General features: G+C 47.7%; 1 protein-coding gene across 7 annotated transcripts in view; it reads left to right on the top strand.

The window, feature by feature from the left end:
• The window catches only part of SH3RF1 (SH3 domain containing ring finger 1), a 159,160-nt gene that overhangs the window by 21,828 nt on the left and 115,326 nt on the right, over nucleotides 1-22,006 (top strand). For 5 of the 7 annotated variants that reach the window (XM_089912676.1, XM_022594856.2, XM_022594853.2 and 2 more), the window contains one exon: nucleotides 6,266-6,331. The exons of the other annotated variants lie outside the window; for them this stretch is intronic. In XM_089912676.1, the coding sequence (XP_089768802.1) occupies nucleotides 6,266-6,331 (66 nt within the window). The remainder of the gene's footprint in view (nucleotides 1-6,265; nucleotides 6,332-22,006) is intronic. 7 annotated transcript variants of the gene reach the window in all.

Genomic DNA, 22,006 nt, shown 5'->3' with positions numbered 1-22,006 from the left:
AATGCAGTGGATGTAGGTGAGCGATAGACAAATTTAGATGGAGACATTAACACGGACATTTGAATATGTAGATCATCGGGCAGTGAGGCTTGTGCGCGAGCATTAGGGCCTTTGTTCATGGTTCATCCACAGACACAGGCCTTAACTCTGAGTGGATCCGTTCAGAGGTGACAGTTACATTCTCCTTCCTTCTTGGAGGTTACTCTGTCAAAGTGTTGTTGTTTGAGAAGTTTATTCTTCCTTTAATCTTTGAAACAAAACCACTCTTCTTAATATGGTAAGCATAAGCACATTCCTTTAAAATCTAGGCCAGTCTAGGAATTTGGTTTGTAGTAAAGCAAAAGATAAATGTGTTCTTTTAAACGGATGTTCGATGCCTAGTCATGCTGTCATTATGCTGGAGTATCTGCTCACAGAATACGGGTTGTTTACTGTAGCGTATTCACCTCTGTGTGTTGTATCATCTCTGTATACGTGTATACACGTATACGTAGTCATCTCTGTGTATGTGTATCCCGCGTTTTGTATAACCTTTAATAAACACTGGGTAACTCACATTTTTGCTTTGTTTATAATATCAGTACCTTTTTCATGCACAGCCTTATTTACTATCCTTTTTGTTTCCTATTAATAAACTGTTAAATAATAGTACAATTTAAAGACATTAAAGGAATTAGTAGGTTATAAAAACGGAACTGCAAGCCACGGGTTAAGTTTAGAAAAGCTTATCACTGGGGTTGCCATTGTGTCTTGGTCAAATACATGCAACACAAAAAAATTCATTATTTTGTCCTCTGTATTATTTTATTAGACAGCCTTCCCATATTCTATCTTAAATATTGTCTTAAATATTCGCATATGCATTTTGGTGGTGTTTGTCTTTCCCCTTCAAGCCATTGATTGACGTTCTGGCATTGGGAGTATAGTTGAATTCTTGAATTCACAAAAAAGGAGATGTATTGTGAAACTGCAGAATTGGGTAGAAAGAGATCGGCTGTGTAGTGGCTTTAAAAAAAAACTGGGAAGAGCTTTTACAAAAGCAGCAGGAAGTTCTTACTGAATCAGCACTAGGGCATTGTGTGGAGGGGTTTGCAGGTTTCTAATTAAGCCACTGAATACACAGTCCTCAATTCACATGGAAAACTTTGAAAATGGTGGTGCGGCTCCTGTCCAGTTTGTGTGTTTGTGTAGAGCAGCTGCGTGTAATGACTTGATAGTGAAAATTCGAAGGAAAAAAAAGGTAACATACGTGGAAACAGCAAGAAAATTTGAAATAGAGTGTCTTAAAACAAAATAGTAGGACAAGCACCCAAAAGTCACTCCGTGTAATTTCGAGATCAGACAAAGGGATGGCCAGAGCATGATGGGAGCGTGTAGAAGCCTGTTGCTAAATCACAGACGAGCAGGAGTGCGGTTCAGAACCTCCCTTACTACTCTGTTGCCCTGGAGACAGACTTCACATGTCAACTCCGGTAACGCCAGGGTAGCTCTCCTTGTCTGCAGTTATTTGAGTGAAAATCTGAATTTGTGATTTGAAAATAGGAGTTGACCGTGTTCGGTGCAACAAATTACATTTGTGGCTGGGTGGAGATTTCCAGTAGGTTCTCAGTCATCTTGTGGAAAATAATGACATCTAGGATCAGAAATAAAATCTGATTCTAAAGAGTTCCAATAGGAAAAGCGTGGTACATGAAAGCAAGACTTCCTGAAAGCCCAGGGCAGAGGCTGCTGAGGCTGATTTAAATGTCAGGCATCCTCTCACTTTGTAGCGGGATGAGGTAACTGGAGAATGGAGATAACAAAATTAATAGTCAGGGGAGTGCTGAAAATATTGTTTAAAGGTGAAAATGAGAGACTTAGCCTGGAACGATCAAGATCGCATGCAGATGTAATTTTAAATGATTCCTTAGAGGAGGTGAGCTTTCCTGCATTCCTCACTCTGTCTGCTGTGCCTTGCCTTCTGGCGTTGTGCTGTAGTTGCGGTGAAAATGACATTTCACAGATTTTCCTTGAAAAACACTCATCCAAGTGTTTAAGACGTGTCAAATGGAAAAAAAAAAAATCACGGAGTTGAAGCCTGGACAGACAGCTCTAATGGAAATGAATTGTCTTCCCTGCGGTGCTATTTTCCGAGACCACCTGCATCAGAAACACCAGGGTGCTTATTAAAAATGCAGATTCCTAGTCCCCCCTCCTCCCCCAAGACCCACTGGTTTCGGTTTCCTGGGGCCCTCGGGAATCTGTATTTTGAACAAGTTCTTGTGCTAATGGTTGAAGAAAACACTTGCAAGATGTAAACACAGATCTTAGCTATTAAGACACAGGGATTGAATGTTTTCGAATCTCTCTTAACTTTGGAAAATTTTGAAAGTGGTATTGCATCCTAAAAGCATTGCTTGATAGAAATGATTACGCGGATGCTAGAATTTGGGTCACTGCACGAGCGAGGTGTCTGTGTGGGGAGAAGAGTTTTCATAGAAAGCAGTTGTATGTTTGGGACTAAATCACAGATCAGATTAATGATCGAAATGGCTTCAGCAGAGTATTTCCCCTTTGGGGACAGTGGCAGAGTCACTTATCATTATAATTTTTACTCCTCTGTTTAAAAAAAAGTCTTCTAATTCAACTAGAAAAAAAATATACATACATATATATATATATATATATATTTTTTTTTTTTTTTTGGCCACACTGCACGGCTTGTGGGATCTTAGTTCCCTGGCTAGGGATTGAACCTGTGCCCCTTGCAGTGGAAGTGCAGAGTCTTAACCACTAGACTGCCAGGGAAGTCCTTCAACTAGAAAAATATTTGATTAAGAATCACATCCCTTCCTTTCCCACCAAAGGAGCCTATTTATAATATTTGGGGCCTATAAGTATTATTGTTGATATGTAAAGTTTTCAGATTTCATTGGAAATATTGAAGTGAAATGTCATCTTATATTTTTTTAAAACATTTTTTGATGCTACGCCTTCTGCTGTTTTAATTACCCGGTCGCGAATTTAGGGAGCGGCCATAAGGGCAGAGAACTGGGTTGGCTTTGCAGGGCGCCGAGGGCCTGCGGAGGGAAGCTGGCCTCACGTCCCCGGTCCAGGTGCCCGAATGACACTCCAGTGGGGTCTCGGCCCCAGCTTTTAGAAGGGTAGCCATGTTCTCCTTTTGGTTTGGATGCATTTCTGGAGCCGCTGATCTTGGATCCCACCCTGGGGCCTGCTGGCTTTCTTTGTGTCTGTGCGTGGAGCTCAGGTGCCCATGTGGGCGGCAGGCCTGCACCAAAGCACATCTCCTTGCTCAGGTGCATTCGAACCCTTCCTCACCTCTGAGGCCCTTACTGCAGGGGATGGTAATTTAAAGCACAAACAGCACCCCTACAAGATAAGGCCAAACGTTCCTACGTAGAAGTGGGGCTGAAGTTCACTGCCTGTGCCGAAGGGCGTGTTTGTTGAAGCAAATCTGTTCAAGCCCCTTCTAGGTGTATCCAGCCTGCATTTCCTATATTAATTGGAAGGTTTAAACTTAGGTCCGTTTCACATAGACTTGAGCTGTTGGCATAGCTTTAAATTTTTTAGCCCCTAGTAAACATTTCAGAAGGGCTTCACTCCCTTCTGAGGCCTCCCTGCAGTGAGAAGGATGCTAGGGCAGTGTTCAGTTAGGCCTGGACCGTTTACCGAGCGAGCACTGTGCGCCGGCAGCGTAGCTAGGAAAGGAATAACGCAGGTTGGCATCCCAAGTTGGAGACAGTTTCTGAAACCACTTCCTTAAATAACTGAGTGAAACTGAGTTCATTGTAAAGCATGTTGAGAAGTATTCATTGACTTTCAGAAAGTTGACCATCTTAAGATTCCGGGAGTAGGTGTCCCAGTGTCCACTTGGAGGGTCTGTCCTCTGTGATGCTGACTGTCTGACTTCATTATTTATATTTTTCTAATTTTTATTGAAAAAAAATTGTTTTTTGTTGTGGACCATTTTTAAAGTCTTTATTGAATTTGTTACAATATTGCTTCTGTTTTATGTTTGGGCTTTTTGGCCGCAAGGCGTGTGGGATCTTAGCTCCCCGACCAGGGATTGAACCCACACCCCCTGCATTGGAAGGCGAAGTCTTAACCACTGGACCACCAGGGAAGTCCCTTCATCATTATTATTTTTTAATTAATTAATTAATTAATTTATGGTTGTGTTGGGTCTTCATTTCTGTGCGAGGGCATTCTCTAGTGGTGGCAAGCGGGGGCCACTCTTCATCGCGGTACGCGGGCCTCTCACTGCTGCGGCCTCTCCCGTCGCGGAGCACAGGCTCCAGATGCGCAGGCTCAGCGGCCATGGCTCACGGGCCCAGTTGCTCTGCGACATGTGGGATCCTCCCAGACCAGGGCTTGAACCCATGTCCCCTGCATTGGCAGGCTGACTCCCAACCACTGCGCCACCAGTGAAGCCTCCCTTCATTATTATTATTATTACTATTTTTTACGGTACACGGGCCTCTCACTATTGTGGCCTCTCCCGTTGTGGAGCACAGGCTCCGGATGCACAGGCTCAGCGGCCATGGCTCACGGGCCCAGCCGCTCCGCGGCACGTGGGATCTTCCCGGACCGGGGCACGAACCCGTGTCCCCTGCATCGGCAGGCGGACTCTCAACCACTGCGGCACCAGGGAAGCCCCCCCTTCATTATTTTTAAAGAAAAGTTTTTCACTGATGGGTCTCGTGTTATATTATGATTTGCAGTTAATTAATTGCAGTTCTCCCGAGTATTTTAAAAGATTATACTTATTTCATTGAGGTAGAAATATTTGGTAACGAGGCAGACGCTAACGCTGGAGCGGTTGAAAGTTTTAAACCTTAGACGACGCCGTTTCATTTCTTCGAGAAGCCTGTGAACAGCTGTTTGGTGCCAATGCACGTTAGCCTGTTGCCTGGCTCCAGGGCTGCTCCTGGCACTTCTTTGTTTTGTGTTCTGGACAACGTGTGTGGCTCCGAGCTCACCCTGCTAACCTCCTGTTCGTTCCCCTACGCCCTGCCCCTTGGGCATCAGCTTCTGTGCGCACGTCGCTTGCACACCTGGGCTGCAGGATACCCCTCATGGTTGAACAGAGAATGTGTGACCTCGACAAAAACATCCCTTTGTACAAAGCAGGTCGATTGGTTAACCTTCCTTATTGGTGGAGTCGTGGCCGAAAGAGCGACCCACATATGGTTTGAAAAGGCAAAAATTCCGCTTGAGGAGGGAAGTAAGTAGGCAAAAGATCATCAGAGCATTACTGAGGTCAGCCAGGTGTCTCTGGTATAGTCTTGTGTTTAGGAACTGGCCAAAGTCAGGCTTGGTCTGTAGATGTATGTGGTCAGAACAGACTTTTTGTTGTAATGGACTAGCCACCAAAATTTAAAATTCTGGGTGTCCATGAAAATGTATTTTTTTCTGGAGAGAGGGCCCCTGCACTTTCCCCGGGCTCTCCCAGGGCTCCACAGCCAGACCGTGCACAGGTTTTGCTGTCCCCTGGGTAAGGCTGCGGGGTGCCCACCCTTTGCGGTCTCAGCACTGATTCCTCACAGGGCGAAGCCTGCATCTGACCTTTGTCCTCACTACCTTCTTCCTCTGGCCGGCCGCAGGGTGCTCCCCTTGATTTGTCCAGCACCCTCTGTAACTCGCCACCAGCGAGCTCCCCAGATTTCATGGCTCTGCCCGTGACTCAGCTGGTGGACCTCCCACCAGCCACGTTCAGGGCCTTGTCATCCAGATCTGCACTTAAACAATATGTGCGGGGGGGGTGGGGAATACAGTGGGAGATTGGGCTGACATATACACACCACTATGTATAAAATAGATAACTAATAAGGCCCTACTGTACAGCACAGGGGACTCTACTCAGTACTCTGCAATGGCCTATGTGGGGAAAGAATCTAAAAAGGGCGGATACATGTATATGTATAACTGGTTCACTTTGCTGTACACCTGAAACTAGCACAACATCGTAAATCAACTATACTCCAAGAAAAATTTTAAAAAAATATGTAAAGCTCCACATACACATTTTATCACACCAGTCCCCTGACTAGGTTATTTTTCAGTAGCGTAAGATACTTTTCAGTATGTAAATGTGGTTCTTCTCTCTATGTTTAAGAAAGTCTCCCTCTGTTTTCTTCACCGAAATTATGTCTCGTAAAGACTTCAGAACCTTGCGTTTGTAACAAGCTGGTGGTTGCTGTGGGCGACCTCCTGTGGGCATGGACAATGGTTTCCGCTCTTGAAAGCAGTTTTACTCTTCTCCCAGGTAAATAAAGAGCACCTGGTGAGAATGGCCTTTGGAAGATTATGCTCCTCGAAAGGTTCCCTGATGGTAAGCGCGATCCTCTCCCTGCCTGTCACCTTTCCTGTGTGTCTAGGAACCTCCCCCGCTGGTTCCCCATCCCATCACTCCTCCTCTGTCTGCCGGTTCTGTCCCCGCCTCCTTGACCTCAGGAGACATTAATTACTGTGCGTGTCACACAGCCAGCTGGCACCACACTCTGGGCTCCTGTTGAATCTCTAGTTGGCGGGCAGATTGTCTGCTCACTGAGAAGGGGATGTGTGTGTATTTCTGTTTGTTTATATGCGTGTTATTGGCAGAGGGTGAGGCAGGAGCCACAGTTGGGCTGGTTAAATGCAGTCATCTCTCTTCTGCTTTCTTCCTTTTTCCATCACTTTGTACCAGAGGACATCATGGGTGTTATTATTTAGTTTTTTTTTCTTTTTTATTAGTTGTTTGTTTATTTACTTTTTTTAAAAAATTGAAGTATAGTTGACGTACAACATTATGTAAGTTACAGGGAGGTGTACAATATAGTTATTCACAATTTTTAAAGGTCATACTCCACTTACAGTTTTAAAAATATTGATTATATTCCCCACGTTGTACAGTATATCTTTGTAGCTTTTTTTTTTGTTTTTTTTTGCGGTACGCGGGCCTCTCACTGTTGCGGCCTCTCCCGCTGCGGAGCACAGGCTCCGGACACGCAGGCTCAGCGGCCATGGCTCACGGGCCCAGCCGCTCCGCGGCATGTGGTATCTTCCCGGACCGGGGCACGAACCCGTGTCCCCTGCATCGGCAGGCAGACTCTCAACCACTGCGCCACCAGGGAGGCCCCTTGTAGCTTATTTTATACATAATAGTTTGTACCTCTTAATCCCCTACTCCCGTACTGCCCCTCCCCCTTCCCTCTCCCCAGTGGTAACCACTAGTTTGTTCTCAGTATCTCTGAGTCTGCTTCTTTTTGCTTTATTCACTAGTTGTATTTTTTAGATTCCACATGTAAGTGAAACCATACAGTATTTGTGTTTCTCTGTCTGACTTATTTCACTTAGCATAATGCCCTCCAGGCCCATCTGTGTTGCTGCAAGTGGCATTATTTTTGCCTTTTTAATGGCTGAGTAATATTCCATTGTGTATATATGTACCACATCTTCTTTATCCATTCCTCTGTTGATAGACATTTAGGTTGCTTCCACATCTTGGCATCTGTAGTTAGTGCTGCTGTGAACATGGGCATGCATGTATCTTTTCTAATTAGTGTTTTCATTTTTTTCTGATCTATGCCCAGGAGTGGAATTGCTGGGTTGTTTGGCAGTTCTATTTTTAGTGTTTTGAGAAAACTCCGTATGGTCAGTGAGTTATTTGTTAGCGTCTGAGTCTGCGTATTTATCGTTTCCTTCTTAGAATAGTCGGGAGCAGTACGTATATCTGTCCATCCCTTCCTTGTGGCGTGAAGCCCCTCGACCCTGGCGGCGAGGTGGCCGGCGTGCGGGAGGGGTTAGGGTGGACAGCGGGTGCCGACCGCACCGGGCGGGTTCCGGGTCTTCACGCGTGTGAGCCTGCGTGATTCTCACTGCAGCACCGGGTGGTGGTCGCTGTTACCATCTCGGTTTCAGGGATAAGGAAATAGACACGGAGAGTTGAGTGGCCAGGTAAGGGTCCCTCAGCTGATAAGGGCATGTGTCACTGAGGGCGGGTTAAGCTGTGGCTGGTGACAGACGGCCCTGCAGTCTGAGGGGCCCCCATGACCCACACTCGGTGCTCACTCGTGCCGTGTGCCCCGCGTGCGGTCCTCTGAGCCCCGGCGCCATGGAGGCTCTGTCTCAGCTGTGCTTCCAGGAGGGGGCTGGCCGGCGGGCTCTGGCTTCCAAAGCATCTCCCGCCCGCCCCCCGGAAGTGACACATTTCCCTCCTGCTCACATTCCGTTGTGCAAACCCTTGCTACGCCCTGACCCAGTTTGAAGGCAGCGGGAGGTGCATCCTGCAGGGAGCAGCGGGGTCTGTGAGCAGCCCCGGGACAAGCCTGGTGGGGGACCCAGCCTCTGCCGTAGCGCAGTGGCCACAGCCGTGGGGAGTGCATGGCAGGTGGCCTAACGCGCGTGGTGTCCACGGCGTTTTGTCGCTTATGGTGCAGAGGACGTGTCTTTGAAAGAGATTAAGTAAAATCCCCCTACAGTGTGCTCATTACCTTATGATTTGTAGTTATGAGTATGGCATGCTTTTATACGAGAGGCGGAGGAGCAGGACAGGCAGGAGGGTGGATTCTGGACTGAAATGCCAGCTCTGTTGTGGATTTCCTGTGTGACCTTGGGTGAGTTACTTAACCACTCGGTGCTTCGACTGCCTCCTGTTAAAATGGGAATAGCAGTAGCACCTGTCAAATAGAGTTACTGTATCATTTATAACAGAGTGGGGGGCTTCCCTGGTGGCGCAGTGGTTGAGAGTCCGCCTGCCGATGCAGGGGACACGGGTGCGTGCCCCGGTCCGGGAGGATCCCACATGCCGCGGAGCGGCTGGGCCCGTGAGCCATGGCCGCTGAGCCTGCGCGTCCGGAGTCTGTGCTCCGCAACGGGAGAGGCCACAACAGTGAGAGGCCCGCGTACCGCAAAAAAACAAAAAACAAAAAAAACAGAGTGGGTATTGCTATTAGAATAGCAAGTATGGAATTCATAGTAAATATTGAGTAAATGGCAGTTACTAACTACCTTTTACTGTGAATTTCGTCATGCCGCAGAGTAAAGGACATCTCTAGAAACTTAACTCTAAGCAAAACAGACAGATGGCCAGGTTGGTCTGTCAGGGTATCGCTCTGTTGTCATGGAAGCCAGGTTGTCCTGATGCTTGGTGCCAACAGTGTTGATAAATTTCCATTTGTGTTCATCAAGAATCAGGGAAGTGTTGCTGAGTCGTGTTTCCCACGGTAGGGTTACAGGTGGTATCCTATTTCAAGAATATCAACATTAAAGAGCGTGTTGATTTAGTTATTAAATACATTTATACCCAGCAAATCAGTGAATGAAAATGCAGATGTGTAAACCTAAGTGAGAAGTCTGGTGTGTAAGCTCTGGAGCAGAGGTCATCAGTGGAGTGGTCTCGACCCCCAGCGACGTCCGGCAGTGTCTGGACCTATGTTGACCTGGATGGGGGACGTGGGGCTGGCCTCTAGTGGGTAGAGGCCAGAAATGCTGCTAAACGTCCTACAGTGCACAGGACAGACCCCGCCCTAGAGGATTATTCAGCCTAAAATGCCAGCCATGCCAAGGATGAGAAACCTGACCGAGAGGTAGAAGTCTGTTCACGTGGATGGCTTTCATAGGAAGAGCCCTCCGGGTCCGGTGGTATCCCGTGCGGTCAAGGCCATTGTAACCCCCTACTGGAGACAGTAGGAGTCCGTCTCCAGAAGCGTTGGGTGCTTGTCCTAGCAAGGCTGGCCAGTGAGAAGTCTGCTGTCGGAAGTGCGCTGATTCATCCTCCATGAAGGCAGTGATCAGGATGTCTCTGTTTAGATGCAGTACAGGTTCTCCACCCGAACCCACGCTCTCTGACTGCTGTGGCCCTGTATTGCGAGAGTTGTGTGTAGTTTGCGCCCTGTGAGAGCTTGAAGCTTGCACTGCTTGGCCTGGGATCATTCTCGATCGGGGCTTCTCAACTGCGAACCACTGGCATTTTGGTTCCTTTTGGGTGGGTCTGTTCTGTGCATCGTAGGATCCTTACTTAGCAGCATCCCTGAAACCTCCCCACCAGACGCCAACAGCAGCCCCCTCCCCAAACCCCTCCACGGGACTAGGAGGGACCTAAAACATTGGAAGCGCGCCCCGTGGAGGCCCAGTTCCGGAGTGGTCTGGGTGAGGACGCTGCTTTTCCAGGGGTGCTTAGGTGGACTAAGTGGACAGGTTTGGCAGAGTGAGGTAAGAATGGAAAAACAACAGCAGCAGCAAGCAGGAGTCCTTTTCAGTTTGGGGGTCACTTAGGATCAGGGTGGCAGGCGAGGGATATCTCAGAGCACGGGATGGGTAAGCAGGTGGTACTTCACAGGGATGAAAGAGTTGAAGTCCTGCGTTAATTATTATTATTATTATTATTATTTTTTGCTGTACGCGGGCCTCTCACCGTTGTGGCCTCTCCCGTTGCGGAGCACAGGCTCCGGACGCGCAGGCTCAGCGGCCATGGCTCACGGGCCCAGCCGCTCCGTGGCATGTGGGATCTTCCCGGACTGGGGCACGAACCCGTGTCCCTTGCGTCGGCAGGCAGACTTTCAACCACTGCGCCACCAGGGAAGCCCCTGCATTAATTATTTGATGGGCATGAATCTTCTTTGGGGGTTTGAGCACATCACCGGAGAAGGGTAAAAATCTCTCGTAGCAGCCGGCTTTCAGGGCTCAAACACAGTTTTCCCAGATTTACCACATCAGCTTCATTTGGTGTAGCTGTGATGTGTGTACCCTGCTGTTTCAATCAGAAGGCATCTGATCCCAGGTCGGTTCATTTGCCCTGGTCACGCCAGGGACGTGATGTGACCAAAGGTGACCTTTGATCTGACCTTCGAGGGGTGCAGAGGAGGGGCCAGTGGCAGGAGGAGACCTGGATTCAGGGCCATCTCCGCCGTTGTTCCAGCGTTTTCGTGTGACCTGGGGCAAGGCCGTGACCTAGTTGAGGCTCAGTGTCCCACATTGAAGGGCGTGAGGATGCCCAGTCGGGCTACCGCTATTGGGGCCTGTGAAAACCATGATGCTCCATGACTTGGTCTACCATTTTTCCTATGTCCTTTATTTTACTGTCCACGTTGCTGCAGTGATCTTTTCCAAACGCGAACGTGAGCACTAAGGCTTCTGCTTGAATCTCTCAGGCCCTCTACTGTGTAGAGCACAGAGCCTCACCGTGTTGGCCCTGTCCACAGGCTGCAGGGTTGCTGTCCACTTACCCTCTCCCCTCGCTGGCCCTCACTCGTGCCCTCCCCAGCCGGCCAGCGCTTAGAACAGATGCTCAGCAGCCTCCCTCCCCTTGTCCACCTGACTAGCTCCCCGGCCTCGGGCCCCTCTCCTTAGCAACATAGCCAGGCCTGCCTTTTTGCCAATAGTCTGTTCTATGTTTTGGATATATTTCCATTCTAGAATTTTTAAAACTATTGAAAAAAATTTTTTCTCCTTCTAGGCTAATAGCTTTTTAAAGACAGGACCTGATACTTATATATCTTTATATTTCTCGTGTCAAACAGTGCCCGACGGGTAGTGGGTATTTGGTGAATATAGCTGAAGGAATCAATAATTGAAGAGAGATGGTCCAGGCAGAAGTAGAAAAAGCCATCAATTGTTCAGGACTCTGATGGGAGCAGAAGTGGGAGTCGGTGCTTATGGGTCATCGGAGGAGAAGTATCCTGTCACGGCTTTGGGGAAAAGCTAATCTTCACAATTTAGGATCTTGAGTGGGGGACGGATGTATTTTCCTTTGTGTTTGCGAATAACAAACAAATTTGGGGCAACAAGCATGGTCAGCCAGAGTGTCGTGAAATCAGCAGTAATGCCATAACAGGACACGTTTGCTGAATGCCCGTGCTGGTGCTGTTCTCCCCATCTGCATCTTTTAACCCAGGGCCCTTGCATCCCGTTTGTTCATGAAGAAACGTGGATGCCGGAAGGTGAGCAGCCCAGGGCACGCAGCTTGTGTGCAGAGCTGGGATCCTGCCCAGGCCACAATCTTGTGGCCTTTATGCTGTATCTTAGCATCTCGCAGAGCAGGTCGCTCATTGACCAAAGACGGTGTTTTTTAACCTGTTGAGCGTAGTGTATTGTTTCTACTTAATGACTATAAACTTAAAGAAGTAGAACTCATTTATGGAATTTTTTAAAAAGGGAGAGTCACTAATATTTGAACAGCTAATAGTTTAAGATTAAAGGTGAGATTTTTAGTTTAGTTTGAAATATTTCTAGACTTTTATTGAAAAACGGTGAGAACCACTTAAAAGCAATTCCCCATACCTTCAAAATTAACCTCAGCTTATTTGAATTGAATATTCTTTTTTTTTTTTTTCTGGTACGCGGGCCTCTCCCTGCTGTGGCCTCTCCCGTTGCGGAGCACAGGCTCCGGACGCGCAGGCTCAGCGGCCATGGCTCACGGGCCCAGCCGCTCTGCGGCATGTGGGATCTTCCCGGACCGGGGCACGAACCCGTGTCCCCTGCATCGGCAGGCGGACTCTCAACCACTGTGCCACCAGGGAAGCCCGAATATTCTTTTTGATTAACTCCGTGGATGAAGAAGAAAACCTTTGGAATGCCTTTTACGAATCTGTTGCTTATATATAGTGGATGAAACATCCATGGCTGTATTTGAGGACCAGCATTTTGAGTAAGATACATTTTGACTATTTATAGACATGGTATGGTTTGTTTAGACAGGGATCATTTAAAGTCATATTGAGTTAAACATTGTTTCTTTTAAATGACCCATGCATATAAATACCATTAGAGGCTACAGTACATTTTCACAGTTGTGTTGTTTCAAGTAAATCCTTTTTTTTTTTTTTTAAACTTTTGGCTGTGTTGGGTCTTCGTTGTTGTGTGCGGGCTTCCTCTAGTTGCGGTGAGTGGGGGCTGCTCTTCGTTGCAGTTTGCGGGCTTCTCACTGCGGTGGCCTCTCGTTGCAGAGCACGGGCTCTAGGCGTGCAGGCTTCAGTAGTTGTGATGCATGGGATTAGTTGCTCCGCGGCATGTGGGATCTTCCCGGACCAGGGCTCGAACACATGTCCCCTGCATTGGCAGGCGGATTCCTAACCACTGTGCCACCAGGGAAGCTCTCAAGTAAATCTTAATCCTAGCTGCAATATGTCATTGATTGTACATTTGATATTTGCAAATAGATCCCATAAACTCTCTTGGGCTAAGCTGGGGCTGGTTTTGTTCCCACTTGTGATGAGGCTGCTCTGAGTGCTCAGTGAGCGATGCCCTGTGCAGATGTTCTCATTCCCCGGAGGTTCACAGGGGCGTTGGGAAAACTTTCTGAGAACAGTGAGGTTGAACACTTAGAGCTTTCAGTGCTTTGGGACTTGTAAATTTTAAACAGTTAATGTGCATTGGTGACCCTCTAAAAGAGGATAATATATACATCCTTTCCCAAACACATGTGACCACAGAAGAGGTTTTTTTTTTGTATTTTGGGGGTTTTGTTGTTTTTTGAGATATACCAATTTATATTTCCAAGTGTTCCAAGGAACACAGTCAATTTGGGGAACAAAAAGGTCATGTATTTTAGAATAAATTATTATTAAAATTGCTCTTTAGAAGATTCAGAAACTGTTCCTCTGATCATTATTTAAAGAAAGTGGCCAACAGAAGTATTTGAGAATTGAATTGAGTTTGACGAAAGTATTCTTAATTAAATTCACATATTTATTCTATGCAAGCCTCTTCACTTAATAAAAAAAAAGGAGAATTGTAAAGATGAGTCCATGTTCCCACAACTGAGGTTGGAATTAAAATGTCATGTTTTATTTTTATTGGAAAGCAGTGACAGTTGAGACAGAGTTCAGATATCTTTGGTTAACTGAATGGGGACCTTGAGAGTTTCTGGAAAAACTCACTCTTTTGAGACACAGTAAAATTAACTTAATAGAAGTGTAGCCATAGGTCAACCTGACTGTAGCAGAATGAATTATACCTCCAGGAGCCTTTGGATCTTTTTTGGAATAAGCCCTTTTAAATGGGCTTATAGGAGGTATCAAACTCTCCATGAACCTAAAACAGCTCTTTGGTGGGGCTTTGTTACTTTTATTATTTTTTACTTAAAGATAGTTTCTGGTTTGTACTCTAGGAGCCATCTGAAATTTCTTTCAAGAACAGATTTCTTTAAAAAAATAAAGCTTTAACACTACCAAGTTCTACAGATGTTTGTAGAATTATTCAGCAGAGTCGGTCAAGAACTCATAATTGGAGCAGGAACATCCAAAGAGAGAGAGAGAGAGAGAGAGAGTGTGTGTGTGTGTGTGTGTGTGTGTGTGTATGTGGCATGTGTCTGTGTGTCTCTATGAAAAAAATAAAATGGTATGTGTACTAGTAGATTATTACAAATTGTGGGGGGCCAGAGCGATGGCCCCCCTCCCCCCCAATCCTGGGACCGGGGAGCATGCTGTCACATGGCAAAGGGGAAGTAGGGCGCAGATGGGATTAAGGTTGCTGCTCAGCTGACCTTGAGGTGAGGAGATGACCTGGGAGTGCCCAGATGGGTCCGGTGGGGTCCAAGGGCCTTTCAAAGGAGAAGAGAAGCAGAGAAGGGCAGAGTGATGCCGCGTGAGAAGGGCTCAGCTTTTGCTGCAACTTCAAGGTGGAGGAAAGACCCATAAACCAAGGAACGTGGGTGACCTCCGTACGGGGGCACAAGCCAGAGGATGGTTCTTCCCTGGAGCCTTCAGAGAGGAGTGCAGTCCTGTCCACACTTGATTTTAGCCCAGCGAGACCCAGTTTGGACTTCTGACCTCGGAACTGTTAAGACGATCAATTTGGATGGTTTTAACCCATGAAGTTTGTATTAATTTGTTACCGTAGCCCCAGGAAACTAACACGCATGCGAACTGTGATCTGTTTAGGTTGACTCCCTGTATTTGAAGATCACCTGGTTTTACAGCCAGTGTTTTCTGGTGCAGATTTTTTAGTTCTTATAGAAGATGTGCATTTAGAATATGTATTCAGTGGTGCTCTGCTTACTCCTCCTGGGAACACTTAAAAAGTGACACAGTGTAACGACTTGTTGAAGAAAAGTAAGAATTGAAAATATATCCTGTTATTTTCATAGGAAATAAAATCCTTAATAAAGTTCAGATCAGGTGTTTGGGATTCAGAGTCACTTCATGACTCCAGGATTTATAGAGTTCCCTTCATTCCCTCTTGTGAAATACCTTTTAAAAAGTTTTCCTTATGAGTGGCCTGAATTGAAGCATTTGGGGATGCAGGAGATTCTGCTCCAGAATCCTGGACGGTATGTTTCCCTGCGGGAAATTCCATTGTAGCCACACTTGCCCTTTGACATTCCTCTGAAAGTGGCCGGGTTTATCTTGATGGCACTGCTCTGCTGCCTGGGCATCCGAGGTCTCTGCTCTCAAGGTGTTTCCACCGGTGGAGAGTAATTACCATCACTGTGTGGTACAGCGAGATGAGTAATGCAGAGAAGCCGAGGGACCCCCAAGGACCCCAGCTACCCCCGGCAAATGTTGTTTCAGGGTATAAAGTGCTCATTCAGATTTTAAAAGAAACACTGTGTTGCTGGGGGCTCCGTTACAAGTCGTAAAGCTTAAATTCCAACTTGACACACCTGTTAAGAAACCCACTTACTTTTGTCCCCATTGGTGGTCTCCTTGAATCATTTTACCGTGTACCTAGCAGTGAAAGATGGAATATTTGGTGACAGATACATTTTATTCAAGAGGAACATTTTAAAATTATGTGAAATAGGGAATCGTTCTTTGCTTCTCATGTGCCATTTCACATCTATTTAGTGTTTAATACATTGAGTTTTTTGAAAATAGATTATTGATTGATGTTACAGTCTAGTGAGTTTTTAACTTCCTATCCTTGTTAACATTTTGTAATTGGAATTAATGGAACTACCAATTCTTTTTTTATGTGTTTGTAAAACCAGTTTGGTGATGGAGGTGCGTACAACTTAGATTTAGAATTAAGGGTAACTAATGCTATTTTAACTCATTCAGTTTGTTACCCAGTCACAGTTATTATAAGGCTTTACCTTCATGACAGTTTTGGTGCACTGAATAAATATAGTTATGAAGATACACTGTCATTGTCTGCAGTAGTTTCCTATTAAATTGATGGTGTGTCATGGCCAAATATTTAGAAAGATTCTGACCTAAAGCTTTTTGTTGTTGCTTTGTGCTGTTTCCGTACCTCCCTTTGGGGAGGGAAGGATGGTTAAATGAAGCTAGCATGAGCTATGATTTATTATCTCATTAAGTACTTAATTCATCTAGGTATTCTGTTCTCTCCTGCCCTTTTTTTTTTTTTTTTAATGAAGCATCATCGAAATTTTCTTCCTTGTAGCATCTTACATGTTTTGCTTTTCACTGCTATGGAATGGGGGTGTTTTGGTGACCAGGAAAAACCTTGAGAGACACGACAACTATGGTGGAAAGCAGAATCCTTTTGATTTATGAATTTGAAGCTGAATTGTAATGTCAAGTGATCGTGAAAAACAAACCCAGTAGGAGTTTAACTTAATTTCAGAAACAAAATATACTCTTGTATGTTCAGCGTGTTCTGCCTTATCTGGAAGCTGCTTTTTCATTCACTTAACACAGGTATTTAACCACCTACCTCTTTCCTTTGCATTAAACGCACAAAACGAGACAAGCGTTGAGTCCCAGCCTGGCCTGTTCTGATGTCGTTACTGGGATAGTGGCCGTCAGGATGCTCTCTCCCCACTTGGTGACGTTCAGAGTACGCTGCTGGCTGTCTTCTTTGTCTTGTCCCTTAGATGCATCGCCCCGAGGGTCCGTCTCTCCCTAACACTGGGGTCTTCCCTCTAAGCTCCTCAAGTTCATTCTCACACGACCTCTCCCCCGCCCTGCCCCTCCCTCAAGCTACCCCCGCCCCTTACTCCCTTCCTTTGACAAGCGCTGCCCCTCACCGGCGTCCCCCTCCAGGTGTCCCTCACCTGCGTCCCCCTCCAGGCACACAGCTTGCTTCCTGAGGCTCCTCTGCCTCCTCCTGTGACAGCCTTCAAGCCCAGGTTTTCTCTGCCGACCCCCCCAGGTGGTGACATCAGTCTGTGGCTTCAGTGGGGGCCGCCTTGCTGATGGCCGAGCGGTGAGCCTGTCCTCTGCCTGGGCTCTGGGCCCACATCCAGCTGACTCTCCTGCTGGGGAGGCGTCTGGCCGAGGTGCCTGAGGCTGAAGCTGGACGCGCTGCCCTTCTCCTCCTTCTCCGGGTCGGCTGGTTCGTGGCCTGTCACCCTGTGCCCCCGGGGGAGTCTCGGGCAGCGGGCATCACCCCACGGCCTGTCTAGGTGACCTCCTGCCCCCAGCCCCCCGGGGCTGCTGCACCTGGGCTCCCTCTGCGGTCTGTCCTTGTCCCTGCGTGGCGCGCGCACTGTGCTGGGGTCTCTGCTGAGGGGGGGTGGTCTACCCTGGCACCTGCGGAAGGCCACCACGTGGCCCGGGCCGGCCCCAAGGGACTCAGGGCTCCAGCCTCCTCTTTGATGTCCCTTCTTCAATGCTCTGCCCCAGGCAGTCTCTGCTGGCCCTTTCTTCATGATCCCCCCCGCCCCTTGCTACTCTCCAGCACCCCTGCCATGCCCACCCTGTCCAGGCTGTCGTAATCCCCGATGACCGCAGTGTCCTGAACCCTGTCACCCCAGGCTGCTTTCCCCTCCCAGAGTCAGGTCCTCGAGCAGCAGACAGAGACGTCTTCTAAGATAAGCTTCTGGCCACAGCTCTAGAGGACAGACAGTGCTCTTTCCTCTGCTCCCAGCACTGCAGGCCTCTCGGTCATGCCCAGAACGAAGTCGCACCGACTCTTCATGACGGCAAAGCCACATGGGATCTGGCCGGCAGTTCTCAGGGGCGGCTCTGCCCCTTCCTGTTCCTGCAGCGGTGTTTGGCACGAGGGTGGTTCTCTGATGGTTACAGGGATGGTCCTGTGGGCTTCCAGTGCCTCAGGGCCCACGATGCTGAGCGGGACGGGACCACCCTCTCCTACCCCAGTGACAGCAGTGCCCTTGCTGGGAAAGTGCACCCCTCTGCTTGCCTTTGCCGTGGCTTCTGTCTCCCGTCCGCTCACTTGTTCTACCCCAGCCTCCCGGGTCCTCCGAGGCTCCTCCCGCCCTCCTGCTCCGGGCCTCTGCACGTGCTCTCCCATCCTTCCTTCCTCTGCCTGAGTCACTTCTCTCACTTGGTTCTGGTCTCTGCTCACATGTCACCTCCTCCTTGGTTCTCTTGCAGAGTCCCCCCAGCATCACTGCGCCTTTACTTTGCTTTGTCTTTCCTCTCGGTACCCCTCATGACCTGTCGTAAGCTTTTGTGTTTGCCCGCGGGTCTGTCTATCCATGTCCTGCCCTGGAGAACAAGCGTGTGAGCGCGTTGCCTGCCGGTCGAGTTCGCGATGCACCCCGTCCCCCGCCAGAAGGCGCCGTGACCGCCTAGTGCCCGTGACCTGCACTGACGCGTCCTTTCCAGAGGGGCGCTGTGGGGCGGGCGTGGACACGGCCGCTCTCGCCCCTGCTGGCCGCACCTGTTCCTGCGCTCCGTCCGCACCTCCACTTCCCGCCGTCTTTTGGGGGCCCTTGCCGCTGTGCCGTGTCCGATCTGGCGGCTCCTGAGAGCGCTCCTGGGCCTTTATCTGCCTACCCCGTCCCCCGTCACTTGAGTAGGTGCCCTTCCGTGTCTTCCTGGAGGAGAGGCCCCTCCCCCCGAGGTGTGGGCCGGGAAGTGTGCATATGGGGGAGACCTGGGCCACCCGCAGGGACCTAGGAGGCTACGTCGTGGGTGCCTCCCCCATGGGGGCTGTGGCTGCGCAGGCCGGTGGGCGTGTGGGGCACCTGGTAACCCACATGTGTCGGGCGCGCCGTCCACACCGCGCGCATCCTGGGGCGTCACCCACACCCACAGGACCAGGGGTGCCGTCCACACCGCGCGCGTCCTGGGGTGCCGCCCACACCCACAGGACCAGGGGTGCCGTCCACACCGCGCGCATCCAGGGGCTCCGTCCCGTCCTTTCGGGTTCTGGGTCAGCCCACGCAGAACTTGCTGTGCAGACCGCTTTCTCAGCAGAGGTGGTGAGTTAGGGGTATGGTGGGGAGCAGGACGGATCTCGGGGAATTAACCCATAAAAGGTAAAGAATCACAAAGTAGAGAGTTGTTAACCCCAGTTCTCTCTCACTTTTAGTTGTAAAATGCAGTTTAGAAGGTGAAAGATTAACAAGGGAAGCAGTAAACTGAATTTTATTCTCAGATTACGATTCCACTTTTATTGAAGCAGACTTTGTTTTTATTTTGTTCCGGTATTTATCTAACGATGTTGTTAATTTGGAGTTAAGCTCTATTATCTTAAATCCCTGTTAGGAAGGTGTCAAAATATACAGAACAACCAACGACTTATAATTTAAAAACAGATAATAATCGTCGCTGATCTTATGTTGCAGAATGTTTTGCCTGGGAGGGAAACAAGTCAGCCTTAAACACCAAACAAATGGATCGGATATATGTTATTATCACACTTCATAATGTTACATGGAGGAGCTAGTGGCGTGTCCTTTGGGTGGAGGAAGGGAGGAAGGCTTACTTTTAGAAGGACGAATTGTACAGTTTATTATATTGTAGTCTGATTATCCAGTAAGCACTATGGTTATGCTTTAGCTTAGCAATTTAGTATATGTGCTATACAAAGACTCAGGATCCCTCTAATAAAAAGCTATTGGAGTTGTAGAATGTAGATATTATGTGCATGATGAAACATAAAATTCATGGCAAATTTTAGGGAGGAAAAAATGAAGTGTTATGTCATCTTGGATTTAACAGCTATGCTCTTTTTTTGTGTGTGGTACACGGGCCTCTCACTGCTGTGGCCTCTCCCGTTGCGGAGCACAGGCTCCGGACGCGCAGGCTCAGCGGCCATGGCTCATGGGCCCAGCCGCTCCGCGGCATGCGGGATCCGCCCGGACTGGGGCACGAACCCATGTCCCCTGCATCGGCAGGCGGACTGTCAACCACTGCGCCACCAGGGAAGCCCAGCTATGCTCTTTTAAAAAATATTTATCTATTTATTCATTCTAGTTTCATTGAGATGTAATGCACATAGAGCACTGTATAAGTTTAAGGGGTACAGCATAATGATTTGACTTACATACATCGTGAAATGATTATCACAGTAAGTTTAGTGAATGCCCATCTCATATAGATTAAAAAAAAATTTTTTTTTTGTCCTTTCTGTGAGTACTCTTAGGATTTACTTTCTTAACAGCTTTCATATAGAACATACAGCAGTGTTGATTATATTAATCACGGGGTATACTACATCCCTAGTACTTCTTGTAACTGGTAGTTTATACCTTTTGACCACCTTCATCCAATTCCCCCCTCCCTCCACCTCCACCTCTGATAACAGCAAATCTGATCTCTTTTTCTGAGTTTGTTTATATGTTTCTGAAGTATAATTGACCCATACCACTCTGGTAGTTCAAGGTATACAATATAGTAATTCAATATTTATGAGTATTTCAAAATGGTCACCATGCTCAAAGAGCTACATTCTGTTATTATAAGACGTAATGGTAGATTGTGAGGTACATTACCAAGAGTATAGTGTTTTTAGGCTGAAATGAAATGCTGCTGTGGAGAAGGTTATAACCCAGTGCATGTGTTGGGCCAAATCTTCTTTTCCAATGTCAACGTTTTCTAAATTTCCCCAGAACGGAGTTGTTAGTATAATGGATTATGGTAAAGCTTAAGTTATGCATGATTTTTCTTTGATGGAGATCAAAACCAGCCATCTGGGCAGTTTTTGAGTTTTGTTTTTGGAGCCTTCAGAGGGCTTCCACCGAGTCTGCAGGGTAAGGACTCAGCTGGTTCACTCTTTATCACACTTTGTTGAAAAGACTGATTTTTTGTGTGTGTTTGGAGGCTTCTCAAAGTTCTGTTTATAAACATTGCCAGGAGCAGAGAGGTAGAAATCCTCCACTCGAAAGAAAAATGACAAAAGGAATAAAATCATGTCTTGACTTGCTATGGTTTGGTGCCCCTTGTCTCATCCTGATGCCACTGCGGCCACTCCGGGTCCCCCGAGGCATGGAATGGGTGTTGTCAGCAAGTTGGAAGCTGTGTAAAAGGCAGCGTATGCCTCTCATTTCTGACGAACCGCTCGGGGCCCCTTGGAATTACAGTTAAGTTGTGTGTAAACCATTTTGACACGTGACGTTCAAATTTAACTAAACTTTGAACCAGAATTGTCTGTCTGTCAAACTTCTGCCTTGCAGGCACATTTTACATGTGACTGACCTTCGATCTCATTCATTTTCACAATAATGAGCCTCTGCTGTGACTTCCTCGTGAAGCGTATGGATGGTAGACTCTTTCTCCAGTTGCGTTGCCTGTGTGCCACCCACCCCTACGTGATAGGGGGCTGATAGCGTGGTCAGGCGGGTGTGCGTGACAGTGAGCTCGGAGCTGTGTGGTCAGCCGTCTGGTTGAGGAGCCCAGTGTCGTGGAAGCGACTCGCCCTGCAGCTGGGTGCCCAGGTGCCCAGACTGCTGGACGGTGGGCCAGACCTTGAATTGCTAAAACCTCCAAAGGCCAGACAGTGGCCGTTCTTGAAGCCGAGCAAGTGTCCCCCGTTCCTCAAGCCACCCATGCCAAAATGTGCATTCCAGAAGTACTAGAAAAAGGAAATATATCTTGTGGAAGAGAGGATCACACAGAAGTTCATTGGGCCCATTCATTGCTGACCAAGGAAAGCTAGTATAAATGTTTACTCCTAGAACTTGTCAAGTGACATGTATTCAGAATGAAAAGTCTTCCTGTGAAGAGGCAGCCAGCTCTGGGCGTTCTTCTTCCCGTTACAAGGAGTTCATAGTAAAGACAGAAAATTGTGTCAATTTCAGTCTCACTATTAAAACAGTCAAAAGCATGTGCAGTCTAGAACACAAGCTATTTCGTGGCTTAGGTTTCTCTAGTTGTAGACAGGCAGTGAGGCATACTGGCAGACTGACGGTTCACTTTGAGTTGAAGTAATT

The sequence above is a fragment of the Delphinapterus leucas genome, chromosome 6 (genome assembly GCF_059928025.1).
Source record: "Delphinapterus leucas isolate spDelLeu-1000000601 "Yukka" chromosome 6, BTC_Dleu_Yukka2, whole genome shotgun sequence".
Taxonomy (NCBI): Eukaryota; Metazoa; Chordata; class Mammalia; order Artiodactyla; family Monodontidae; genus Delphinapterus; species Delphinapterus leucas.
This window is presented reverse-complemented; position numbering and strand designations above follow the sequence as displayed.